We start from the raw sequence: 13,871 nt of genomic DNA, 5'->3' as shown, positions 1-13,871 counted from the left end.
TGCCACGCTGTCATCATGATTGCAGCCGGAGACATTGCCGACATCGTCATTTGACTGATACTTTGCTTGGCTCCGCTCTTTGCGCTGTCAGCAATGCCAGACATCTACTGTTTCACATGAGAGGTGACTGGGTGCCTCCACCAAGCTCTTCCTGATGCACTACGCTGAGGGCCAGAATAAAGAAGTTAATTGAACAAATCCACTGTCGGCCTGATGCTCATTTCACTCTCCATGGGTGACAATTGAAGGGATTGATGTTGGATCATTGACATTGCCATCTTAGAACAATGTATGAACCTACAGCCTATGGTACGATGAGTCCAAAAAATTTTGTATTGTATTTTGGTCATAGAGAAGAGTTTTGACAGCATTTTGTAAAGTAGATTTTATTCCAAGTAGAGGAAAAGTGTGTTTGTCTAGTTTTAGAGGTAATGGAAGTTGTGATTGTTTAGAGCCTGTTAGATGTGAACCTTGAGGGTCACTCAGTGCCCCGTACAAAAAGAGTTTGAGTAAAATGTTATACTTGTAATCATTGGGGGCATATGGCTGGGCAATTCTTGGGAGTTGAGTTGGCTTATGATTAGATGGAAGAATGAAGTTAATAGATTTTGTTTTCTTGTCTTGTGAATGTTAGTTCTCAAAATGAATGTTGTCAAGGACAAAGCTTTGACAGTGCCAGAGACGCAAGATGTCGGAGCCAGAAGTAGTATACGTATTGTTAGGAAAGGTAGCATGAATAACAGCAAACAACACAGAGCTGCATGGGTTGGTAGAATCGCAGTCATCACAAAGGATTGTAGATTTGTCAATCACAAGTTTAATTGCTCCTTTTTTCTGGCAAGGCAACCAAGAACGTGCAGACCTTTGTGGGAGACCTCAGAAATATGGCACAGATGGAAGGTTGGTCTGATAAGGAATTACTGAATGTTGCAAAGTTGAGACTAACAGGGGAAGATAAAACGTATGTATGACATACAGAAGCTCTTAAGGGAGCCAGACACTATTGGGAACATTTAGGGGTAATAACTAAGAAAAATATGGGAACTGTGAAACAATTTTTTAAAGTGGTTTCATGCAGAAATCGCAGGACATGTATCGACAGGAGGTCTGATGGATTTGTGCACAGCAGTGTGGTGAGCTATAGAGTGTGAGGATATTGATTTGTCAACTAGAATACAGGGTAAATGGATAGTGTTTGCAGCTAGTATAAATGTTTCAGATGTGGATGAACGGGCATTTAAGGAGGCATGTCATTAGCCTCAGGCTGTTGTGGATTAAGTGAGCAGAAGTAATAGTTTTAGAAGTAGAGCAATGGGGAAGAATAAGGCATTAGTTACCAGTGGTAACTCCAGATCCATTACAGTCATTCCCAGTAAGATTGGATGCTATGAAATCATGAGAAGAGGAGGATTGTGTGATAGGTAGAATAGTAGGAAAACTGGGTTGAGGGTTTATTGGACACAGGGATGCATGTGTCAGTCACCAGTAGTGATCTGGTGAAACGTAAGCAATGGGACTCACCACGATACAGATATCTTGGAGTGAGGGATAAAGATCTCACTCCGTGAGGATTGATGGACACAAACTTTTGCCTGGATACAGTTCAGTTTAAACAGTATGGAGAGATTTTGCCACACATGAGTGAAGGCTATGACTTGTTTGTGGGATTAGATTTCTTATGTCAGCATTGTGCCATTATCGATCTTCGCAACATAGTGTGGAACATGATGGAAAAATTTTTCAGTTAGGTTTGGTGTAGCGATGTCACCATGAATGACCACACTAAGACTTGACTCACACGATTGTGTACCTAAGGATACTGGGAAATCACTTGGGATCATTGTTGATTCTAGTTTGCCAATAGGTGATGGAACCATTAGAGGAAAGTATTAGATGATACGATTTGCTTAGTTAAAAGAGGTATTGTATGCATAAAGAAATAAAGGGTGTGAAGAAGGTACCTGCTTATGTAGATAATTTTAGCGCAGAGGACATAGGATTAACAAAGGGGCTGTTAATCGCTAATATGGATATCCTGGAGGAAGAAGAATGGGACATAGAGGGGTGTCAGCCACAGACAGTTGCCAAACACCATTGAAACCGGATTAAGAGAAAAATTGAAGTGCCTAATGGGAAGCAATATGGAATGGATGGAAAAATTACTTTTGGAATTTAAGGATTTATTTTTTCCAAAAGGGCCATTACCAGGTATACATGTTACACAGCACCACATACCAACTGGGAACGAATCACCAGTTTACTACAAACTATACAGGATACCTAGGTTCTTGCTGCCAATTTTGCAGGAATTTCTCGATTGACAGCTGAAAGATGGGATTATTGAAGAAAGTAATAGTGCATTGGAGGGCAGGAATACCCATCGTGTCAAAAGAAAATCAATGGATGGAACACAAAAATGTAGGTTTTGTTGTGACTACAGACACCTAAATGTGAAAACCATAAAAGACGCCTACCCTTTGCCAAACATCACAGAAACTTTGGACCATTCAGGGCAATGCAAATATTTTTCAGCAATGGATTGCAGGAGTGGTTATCATCAGATAGAGGTTGCATTGCAGGATTGCCACAAACAGCGTTTTCGACAATGTGAGGACATTTCCAATTCAAAACAATGCCATTTGGATTAAAAAAATATAACTGCAACATTTCAGTGATTGTTGGACGGAGTACTCAGAAGTTTAAAACCATGGTAGTGCCTAGTATCTCTCAATTACGTGATCGTCTATGGGAGTGGTACGGAACACTGTACTCAATGATTAAGGGAAGTATTCATAAGATTAAAAGCAGCGAAGTTAACTTTGAGTGGAGAAAAGTGTAATTTTGTGATGGAAGAGGTAGCATACGTAGGTCATATTATAGGTAAAGACAGAGTAAGTACATACTGCAAGATTAATTAGAGCTGTATGTGAATTTATCATACCAGAATATGTAAAGGAGTTGCAATCGTTCTTAGGAGTCACAAACTATTACTGCCACTTCGTATAATGATTGCGGTATTGTCACACCATTGACACAATTGTTGAGAAAGGGACTAAATTTGTGTGGTCAGAATAGTGCTAGCATGCTTTTGAGGAACTAAAAGAAGTTTTAAGATGGAGTCCAATATTGGTCTTTCCGGATTTTAATAAAGAATTTGTTGTATCATGTGATGCATCAGCACTTGACTGTGTGCTGTCACAGGAGGTAGAAGGCATAGAACATCCAGTAGCTTACACATCAAGACAACTAAATTCTGCAGAAAGAAATTATCGCACAATGGAGAAAGAGATTTTTAGCCTTATGTAAGGAATCACATATTTCAGATGTTATCTGTACAGTAAAAAGTGTAGAGTAATAGCAGATCATGTGGCATTAAAATGGTTGTTGATGTTAAAGAATCCTTCTAATAGATAGAAGCAATGGGCAGTAATACTAAGTGAATTTGATATTAAAGTCATGCATAAACTTGGGAAGAAGCACAGAAATGCGGATGGCTTAAATTGACAAGTAGCAGTATTACTTATTTTCGGTAATGAACATAAGGAATGGCCAACTGCACAGAAAGCAGGTGATGAATGTAAGCAGTATTTTAAGCAGTCAGTTTTGTATGCTGTGTCATCAGAACAAGACATAGCCAAGGAAAAAGCACCACAGGTGCAAAGATTTGAGCTGGTGCCAGTGCCATTAGAGACTTGCCACTTGCGCGAGTTTTTGCCAGTGCCTCAGGTGGTGCTGAGTATGAAGAAATCAACTTCACCTCAGCCAATTGCCGGCAGAGTACAATACGCCAGTGACCGACAACAGTGGACAGAAGCCTGCTCGGAAGATAGAAAAGCAGCTCTCACCCCCTTGGTTATAGATCATCATCCAGGGCTGAATTAGACAGGGAACATCATTTAGTGAACTCTTAGAAGTGAACAGACAGTTGTTGTAAATTGCATTTGCTATGTACTGAGAAATTTGCCAAAGGTTATTTGCACTTAGCCATTCATGGGCGTTTTTTATTATGGTACATCCAGTGTTGGAGGCCTTGTTATTCAACAAGTCACAAAGATAAGTAAACCCTTTTAACTCATTGGTGTGGCTTTGTCACTAATTTGTTGGAGTGTTGTAGAACCTTCATTCTCCTATCTTATTACCTGACCCTGCGGCATAGCTGTGCAATAGTGGGAGGGAGAAATTGTCTTAGTGGTGTACTGCACCAGAAGCCATTTCACAAACACTCAAACTTGGCCTACCATAACAATAGCTTATCGTAAGAATTCTACTACCATAGGATCTGAACTTACAGTAACAATAAACAAGGCTTAATGCCAGAGAAAAAGAAAGGAGAGGATATGGACAGAGGGGTGGGAGGAAATGTACATAGAGAGAGGCAGGGGGAGATGGAAGAGAGAGAGAGAGGGAGAGAGGGAGAGAGGGAGAGAGGGAGAGAGGGAGAGAGGGAGAGAGAGAGAGAGAGAGAGAGAGAGAGATGGTAGGACATATTTATATGCCATTTCAATACATATATAGCAATTTTCCATGTAACCAGACTGAGCCACAGCAATGTGTGACCAGGTCCAGCTAGTTACAAATAAAGTTGATAAAATTTTTACAGATTTTAAGTTTGTGATGTAGATTATTCTTTTCATATTGTAGAGTCTAGAGATGGGTGGTGTGTGGCTGAAACTGGCGATTATTTTTGTAATCATGGTTGCTCTAAAATGAAAAGAAGTGTACAATATGTCAGTCACTCTTCTCCTTAGACAAGCATGTAAAGAACGTTGACAAGATGCACTAGAATCTGAAAATAATTCTCAGAAGTATGAAAACAGTGTGTGTGTGTGTGTGTGTGTGTGTGTGTGTGTGTGTGTGTGTGTCCGTGTCCGAGTCCAATACATAATTAACTATAACTCCTTTCACAGTTACTTCCTTCTCCTAGATCTGTTCTGCCAAGGAACACCATTTGAACATCCAGTAAAGTAACTCCAGTTATAACTAAACAAAATTGTTTCTATAATCACAGATTATATTTTGTTAAGAGGTGGTTTTCAATTGTGAAAATGGAAAAAATGTTATCATTTGAAATAACATAGTGTTTTGAAGATTATAAATACATTTCTACTCACGTAACAAAAAATTTCATGCTTTCTGAATTACACTTGTACAGAAAATTCCATTCTTATGAGCATATTAGATACTTAAGAATTACAGTACAGTTTCATCAGTCAACTGTGCCCACTTAAGAAAATGCATCAATTAAAAGATTTGATTCTGAGTTTTTATAGTCACAAAAATCACTTCCCCTTAGTCACATATTACATTCCACATCCAGATATCCTGATTATTTCATTACAAAACAGACTACATAATAGTCGTTCTTACTTCACCTGTACAATGTCTGGAAAGGAGGGTGTGATTTAGTTGTCTGCAGTCATTGTGTATGCTCATCAAAAATAAAATTTCAAATAGATATAGTTATATATAAAAAGAAGTTTTTATCACCGCCTATTTCCCAAAAAATTATACAGGCACTGACTGTTGCATCTCTAATTAGAACATGGCCACAAGCCACCTCCTTTACATCGACGTGTCTTTCCAAAAATGAGTTGTGCTGTCAATTGCGAGATCGCACTAGTAGTGTTTTCACAACTGTACTCAGTTGTGTTTGTATTAATACGAGCACAAAACAAATAACGGAGGTTAATTGCTGGCCCTTGAATTTATACTTAGCTTGAAGAAGAAGGAATGTTTAGTTTTAATGATAAATTTTCTTATCTATAGATCTGTGTACAGTGCAATAAAATACCTGTAGATTGCAATTGAATGTACAGATCCTCATCAGGAAAGACCACAAATACTTCAACTGTGTGCCATTATGTGTAGTTTGCTAGTTACCTCCACGTTTTGATACTTGTTTCTTGGGAGGGGAACATAATTACACAATTGGGTGTATCAGATTTTGGTGTGTCAGATGTGGGTAGTGACTGCCCACTGCTGAAAACAGTTCCTATTTGAAAAAATGACAAGTTGATAAATTCTTTGCAGACTTGTTAACATTGGTTTAAGTAAAACAATATAGGGAGTTTTTACATCAAATAAGTAAGGCAACAAATTGAATGTCTTTGAACTTCAATTATTTATTGATTAAAATCACAACTGTACTAGTGGCATAAGTCATTTTAGAAAACCTTAGCAGACCCAAAGTATCTTCTGCAATAGAAAATTAATAGTTCAGACTGTTAATGTGTATTAGCACTCTTCCTTATAAAACTTAGCAGTCCATCTGCATTTGGAGTGTATTTTTCCCCTCTTCTCCTGCTGATGTATTTTGTAGGGTTTGTGGTGGGTCTTATACCAACTCTAGTGGGAAGTTGCATCCCTGGCCGATACAACTGGGCAGTATTTTGCCAACCCTAATACACCGCCAGATGAAAGTAGTATTACCTTTATCCTCTCTTCTCAGAGTAGTTGTTTGGTGGTCCGGATCTTTCAGTGTCACTTCCTTGTCGATCCAACTGTGGTGAAGATTTCTGAAATGCTTCCGCAAGTTCTCTCTACTGCACAACTAAATAAATAGCCACACTTCTCACAAACAGGGGTATATTTTCTTCTGGTAAACCTTCCGGGATGTAAGGTTGTGGTCCATGAAACTCTTCAGCTCCTAACATTTTGTCTAGAGCTGCGCTGGACATCTTCAGAGGGATGTTTCTCCTCCGGTAAGTCTTGCCGACTCACAGGAGGAGAAACACCCCTCTGAAGATGTCCAGCGCAGCTCTGGACGAAACGTTAGGAGCTGAAGAGTTTCATGGACCATGACCTTACATCCCGGAAGGTTTACCAGAAGATATGTCATCCGGTCATGAAAGCCTTCATACTAGGGGTATATTTTGCCCAACATTTTCACTATTTCTTTTAACAAAACAAACAATTGCTAAGGTAATACCACTCTCTTGACTACATTCAAAATGTCCGTACATGCGTACTTTAGGACCTGAGAGAGCAGACACAGATAAACCACTACTGCTGTTCAAATGTTCATTACACCCTTGTTGGTGCGTCATTTACTCCATGGCTCTTGGATTCAGGCACTTGCTGCACCATGGCACAAATGACTCCCGGACAACCAGTGGTTGTAATACAATTTTTTACTGGTCCCCTTCTCGCTGGGTCCACCACTGCTCCACATTCACCGCATACAAGAAAGGAAAACACACAGTTTCCATTTCCCACTACATTTATCCTTATTCAACTTACTCAAGAGCACCTCTTTTCGACGGCTTTCAAATGGTGTGTTGGGATGTTTACAAATATCCTGAAACACTACACATTCACTCTCACTGAATAATTCTAACAATGCTCAGTCACAGAACTCAACTCTATGCAGCCATTTGCTGCCCAACTGTCAGTCACAAACTCTATTACATCGTGGAGACAGACCACCTCACCCTTTTGTCATTAGAAACAGTCTCTTCTCAATCTTTGCAATTGACTCTGCAAGCTACTCTATCTTCCACCAATAAAACCAGCCTACCGTGGCTTGTCCTCACAATTTTTTCATTTTATGTTCCACTGACTGTCGCTGTTGTCTCTTCCACGCCTTGCAATTACATTCTATTGACGTGCATTATTATTGTAATATTTTTTACAACTTTCAGCCACCTGTAATTAAAAAGGTTACATAATAGATCACATGCCAGAGCTAATAATGAAGACATCAAACTCCATATATTAAAAACAAATAATGTCTCGTGAAATATTATGCTAACATGAATTAATTTGTAATTGCCTGATGCATAAATATTCTACACATTTTGATATTAAGAACTACTGATTAAATTTTGGAAAAGAAAAAGAATCGCTTTAGCATGCTGTGGTGTGTACATTATCATTGAGACTCACTACTGCCTGCTTGCTAGGGCACGTGGAGCCTTCTGGATTATTTAACACTCCCTGCTCCGGCTGCTAAGCTCCTCAGCCAATGTTAATGTCATACCAGAGCACTCCAAACAATAGCAACTGTTTTCAGCTTTCTGAACTGCAAATACCTCATCACATGTACATACAACCTTTGCCATGTCGTGCAATATTTTTAAAGGGTGTGGGTATCCACTCTATTGTCTTTCATTATCTTTACATTATGCCACGTACCATCACATGTAGTGGCAATAATTGCAGAATAGTAGTTTTAGTTTAAGTGAGACATGTTCTCTCTCTCTCTCTCTCTCTCTCTCTCTCTCTCTCTCTCTCTCTCTCTCTCTCTCTCTCTCTCCCCCCCCCCCCCCTCTCTCTCTCTCTCTCTCTCTCTCTCTCTCTCTCTCTCTCTCTCGTAATGATGTTCACATAAGAAGGCGCATGGAGGGGTGAAGCAAAGTAGGGAGGAGCAATGTACCACATGAAGCTCCAGTCAAAAGCATCATTCTGCAACACTGCCTGAAGGATGCTCTTCAGGCTGCGCATGAACATTTAGCACTCATTTTCATATTATTTTAGGTGCGGTGAAATTTCTTAGCTAATATAGTGCCCATTATGGATGGCATGAAGCAAAGAAAACAAGTAGTAAGTTATGAAGTGACAGCAGTAGTTTACATAGCATATAAGTTCTACTGCGTAGAGTCAAAAGCAGAAATAGTTGGCCAGTGTAGTGGTCACCATAGTGTTGCCAGTTACCAGGAGAGGTAACGTCTGGATCATGAGGTGTGAGATAGTGACAGAGCACTTACTGAGAACATTGTGGGTTATTTTCTGTCTGTGCACAGAATGCATCACGCTGGCGCATTCTTATGTACGCATCACTATAGTGTTGAAACTAGTAAAGAAATAGTGTTTCTTAGGGTCTTTGTGATTAGTCTTTGCAATCAGTTTGTGATATTTAGAAGTTTCCTACAAACTAAGACATAAGTTACTGTTTTATTACTCATAAGTCTCTTCCATATAGATGAAATTCGAAGAAAAGTTTGGCCAATACTTGTCGGAATTGATGCACCATCAGATACTGAACTTCCCAGCCAAGCTGAATTAGAAAGTCATGCGGAATATCAGCAAGTAGTGCTGGATGTTAATAGATCTCTCAAAAGATTTCCACCAGGTATGTCCAGATCATTTGTGTTATTACAGAAATCACAATATCAAGTAGTAATTTTCCCTTTCGTTATAGTTGGCCATAGCTTTATTTGAATGCAATGAAGGTAACTTGGTTTGAATTGTCTATCATTTGTTTTTGCAATCACTGGACTCTAAGTAATTCTAATTTTTCATGACTTGCTTTTTCAGCTTTCAGTATTTTACTTTGATTTGCTCAACAGGGAAAAAATGACATGCTGTTTACATTCTATTGATATTGTAAAAATTCACTTCCATTAATGTCACTGATAATTATTTGACAGGTATTCCATATGAACAGAGAGTGGCTTTGCAAGACCAATTAACAAGGCTTATACTGAGGGTAATAATCAGATATCCTCATTTGCGGTACTACCAGGTAAGGTACATTTGTAAAAGTATTTGCAAGATCTGAATTAGTTAAAATTTCACATTTAAAAGAAATGATATAATGCTAAGAACTGAGTTTGCCTGATGGGTGTTGGGAAAGCTATTACTACTATTGTTTGGCTGCAAACTAATGAAACGCATTCCTCCATAAAAAAACTGTCTCCAAGAAAGAATGATAGATTAGAACTGTTTTGTATTTGCTGTGACAAAGAGACTTTTTAAGTTGCTATGAAGTACTTTAAAGTTATTTTTCAGGCAAACTTTATAACAGAGTGGCAGTTGTTTAGATTGGGTTACCTCCCCACCCCCCCTCCCCACCCCCTCATCAGCAGACTCTAGAAATAGTACGACAGTTTGAAAACCTAAAGAATTCTGTTTGTTGTCTATATATGTTATTCTGATGGCAGATTTTGATGAAGATAAATCATTTTTTTCATCAGATATTGATTTCTTTTTTTTTTTTTTAATATACTATGGAATGTAAAACAGCCTTACTTCAAAAAATTGTTCTTTTATTTATAACCTGTTTTGATCCATACAGTTGTCATAAGACGTGTTTCATTCTTGATTAGTATAAAAAAAAATATTAAGAAAACTTGTAGCCAAAATAGACTTTCAAAAGATGTAAAAACATAGTAAAACTGTGATGAACAAACACTATTGACCCATAGTGTAAAGTTGCTTTCAGCCTGCTGACAGCGATTTTACACTGTAAGTCAATTGTGTATATTTAACTTAGTTTTGTTATATTTTTATACCTCTTGATCGTGCCTATATTGTCTACAATCTTTTTTTGTTTTGTTTGTTTTGTTTTATACATTAGTTTAGAATGAAAGACATATTCCATTAGAACTACTGACAGCCTTGGGAGAGCCAGCCCTGACAAAACTCTACCATCTGGTGAGCAAGATGTAAGAAACAGGCGAAATACCCTCAGACTTCAAGAAGAATATAATTATTCCAATTCCAAAGAAAGCAGGTGTTGACAGATGTGAAAATTACCAAACTATCAGTTTAATAAGTCACAGCAGCAAAATACTAATTCGAATTCTTTACAGACAAATGGAAAAACTGGTAGAAGCCGACCTCGGGGAAGATCAGTTTGGATTCTGCAGAAATATTGGATCACATGAGGCAATACTGATGCTATGACTTATCTTAGAAAATAGATTAAGGAAAGGCAAACCTACATTTCTAGCTTTTGTAGACTTAGGGAAAGCTTTTGACAATGTTAACTGGAATACTCTTTTTCAAATTCTGAAGGTGGCAGGGGTAAAATACAGGGAGCGAAAGGCTATTTACAATTTGTACAGAAACCAGATGGCAGTTATAAGAGTCGAGGGACATGAAAGGGAAGCAGTGGTAGCCTATCCCCGATGTTATTCAATCTGTATATTGAGCAAGCAGTAAAGGAAACAAAAGAAAAATTTGGAGTAAGAATTAAAATCCATGGAGAAGAAATAAAAACTTTGTGGTTCACCGATGACATTGTAATTCTGTCAGAGACAGCAAAGGACTTGGAAGAGCAGTTGAACGGAATGGACAGTGTCTTGAAAGGAGGATATAAGACTAACATCAACAAAAGCTAAATGAGGATAATGGAATGTAGTCGAATTAAATCAGGTGATGTTGAGGGAATTAGATTAGGAAATGAGACACTTAAAGTAGTAAAGGAGTTTTGCTATTTGGGGAGCAAAATAACTGACGATGGTGGAAGTAGAGAGGATATAAAATGTAGACTGCCAATGGCAAGGAAAGGGTTTCTGAAGAAGAGAAATTCGTTAAAATCAAGTATAGATTTAAGTGTCAGGAAGTCATTTCAGAAAGTATTTGTATGGAGTGTAGCCATGTATGGAAGTGAAACATGGACGATAAATAGTTTAGACAAGAAGAGAATAGAAGCTTTCAAAATGTGGTGCTACAGAAGGATGTTGAAGATTAGATGGGTAGGTCACGTAACTAATGAGGAGGTATTGAATAGAAATGGGGAGAAGAGAAATTTGTGGCACAACTTAACTAGGAGAAGGGATTGGTTGGTAGGACTTGTTCTGAGGCATCAAGGGATCACCAATTTAGTATTGGAGGGCAGTGTGGAGGGTAAAAACCACAGAGGGAGACCAAGAGATGAATACACTAAGCAGATTCAGAAGGATGTTGGTTGCAGTAGGTACTGGGAGATGAAGAAGCTTGCACAGGATAGAGTAGCATGGAGAGCTACCATTCTCAGGACTGAAAACAACAACAGCAACATGGGATGATGATAGTGTATATCAAAACCATTCACAAAATAAAAGATAAAATTGTATTTGAAGACTTTCATTTTGTACATCAGGTTCCTGTGTCCTCCACTGTGATCAAGTCACTTGTTCCTTGGTCTCAACCTCAAATTTTCACTTCGGGTTAAAAATGGCTTTTAATGGAATGAGGAAATTCCTCACAAATTGTACATGACTTACATGCTTCACTAGCTGGCGCTGAAACAGTTGATGCGGCAGGTTCATCAGTAAAATTGTTTCCCATGATTAAAGATCCAAGAAAGCAATATAGACTCTAGCAGTAACTTTGTTCACTTATTAACATCTGTTACTTGGCCTTCGGTCAATATCTACTCCCATCTCTTAGACGCATGTGTAAGGAAATGAAATATTGTTTTCAAATGCCTCAAATGCAATTATGTTTTTCTTTGTTCCCCATGTCAAGATAAATAAAGAGTAATCTTTTCCTTTAACCTTCCTCTAAACTCTTTCCTTTTCTCAGAGTAAGCTCTTTTTCTCTCATCTAACCATTTGAGTCCAGTTGTTATTTTATCTCCCTTAAAACCTCCAATTTTCTTTATTTCTAGTCTAAATTTCTTTCTGTTGAGTAAGATGTCCTCTCCAATCTGCAGTTCTTCTAAGTTCTATTTTGTTTTGCCTCCCCACCCACTTTCCTTGTCTATTTTCCTGTCTTGGAAAAATTTGTGGATCTGTTTTGTTGATAGCTTATCTTTCATTCTCTCTAGATTCTTTCCTAAATCTTCAAATGCCACTTTGCATCCAGCTGAAAGTAGTGTTTCTGACCCATGAGGGCTTCTGATGTTAAAACTATACTGTAATGCCGTAATTTAACATCCAACAATGGAAATGCCATGTAGGAATATCATCACTCTAGGAAAATATAGATTGCTACTTACCATAAAGAAGACACATTAAGTTGCAGGCATGCACACTTGAAAGACACTTGCATAAAGCTTTTGGCCACAGCTTTCATCAATAAAAGAGACATAGATACCATCCGTACACAGAAGCAAGCACATCTCATGCAAAATGATCACCAGCTCCAACATGTGGGCTAGCATGCCACTATCAGGCAGGATGCGACCTGCGGTCTGGAGGTGGTGGGAAGGGGAAGGGATTGTAGTGTATGAGTGGGGAGAGACACAAACGCTATCTGGTGGAGTGTACACGGACTAGAATGCCAACAGGCGCAGTTTCAGGAGGTTGTGGGGCAGGGAGGTGGAAAAAATGGAGCGAAAAAGGAGAGGTGCAGTGAAGAGGGAAGGATTGGCAGGTGAATTGGCAGTGTGAGATGAAAATTGGGAGGAGGCCATAGGACGGGGGGATGGAAACTTGTGTGGAGGGTGTAGGGACAGTATGTTACCATAGGTTGAGGCTGGGATAATAACGCGAGTGGAGAATGTGTTGTAAGGACAAATCCCATCTGTGCAGTTCAGAAAAGCTGGTGTTGGAATGGAGAATCCAGATGCGTTAGTTAGTGAAGCAGCCATAGAAATTTAGCCTGTTCTGTTCAGCTGCATGTTGTACTGCATTGTGGTCTACTTTGCTCTTGGCTGCAGTCTGGAAGTGGCCGTTCTTTCTGATGGGCAGCTGGTTGGTAGTCATACCAGTATAAGAAGCTGTGCAATGATTGCAGCAGAGCTGGTAAATGACATAGCTGCTTTCACAGGTTGCCTGGCCCATGATGGGATAGGATAAACCTGTGACAGGACTGGAGTAGAAAGTGTTGGGCAGGGGGGGGGGGGGGTGTTTGAACAGGTCTTGCACCTGCCTTTTGACAGGGATATGATTCTTGTGGTGAGGGGTTGGGATTGGCATAGGTATTGTGGAGGTTGGATGGGTGACGTAACACCACTTTAGGAGGGGGTGCAAAGTATCTTGGGTAGGATGTCCCTCATTTCATGACATGATGATAGGTAATCAAAGCCCCGGCAAATGGTGTGGTTCAGTTGTTCCGCTCCAGGGTGGTTCTGGGTGACAAAGGTGACATTACTTTGTGGCTGGTTCTTGGGGTTGGTGGGAGGATTGGGGGTCTGAGGACGTAAATTTCATGGGAGATCTGTTTGCAGACTAGGTCTGGGAAATAGTGCCTGTGTGGTAAGACTGTCAGAATACTGAGAA

General features: G+C 39.2%; 1 protein-coding gene across 1 annotated transcript in view; it reads left to right on the top strand.

Moving 5' to 3' along the window:
* LOC126235837 (TBC1 domain family member 20) overlaps positions 1-13,871 on the top strand; it is a 155,167-nt gene that overhangs the window by 22,079 nt on the left and 119,217 nt on the right. The window contains exons 3-4 of the mRNA XM_049944694.1: positions 8,921-9,070; positions 9,369-9,463. Coding sequence (XP_049800651.1) covers positions 8,921-9,070; positions 9,369-9,463 — 245 coding nt within the window. The remainder of the gene's footprint in view (positions 1-8,920; positions 9,071-9,368; positions 9,464-13,871) is intronic.

The sequence above is a fragment of the Schistocerca nitens genome, chromosome 2 (assembly GCF_023898315.1).
Source record: "Schistocerca nitens isolate TAMUIC-IGC-003100 chromosome 2, iqSchNite1.1, whole genome shotgun sequence".
NCBI classification, from domain to species: domain Eukaryota; kingdom Metazoa; phylum Arthropoda; class Insecta; order Orthoptera; family Acrididae; genus Schistocerca; species Schistocerca nitens.
This window is presented reverse-complemented; position numbering and strand designations above follow the sequence as displayed.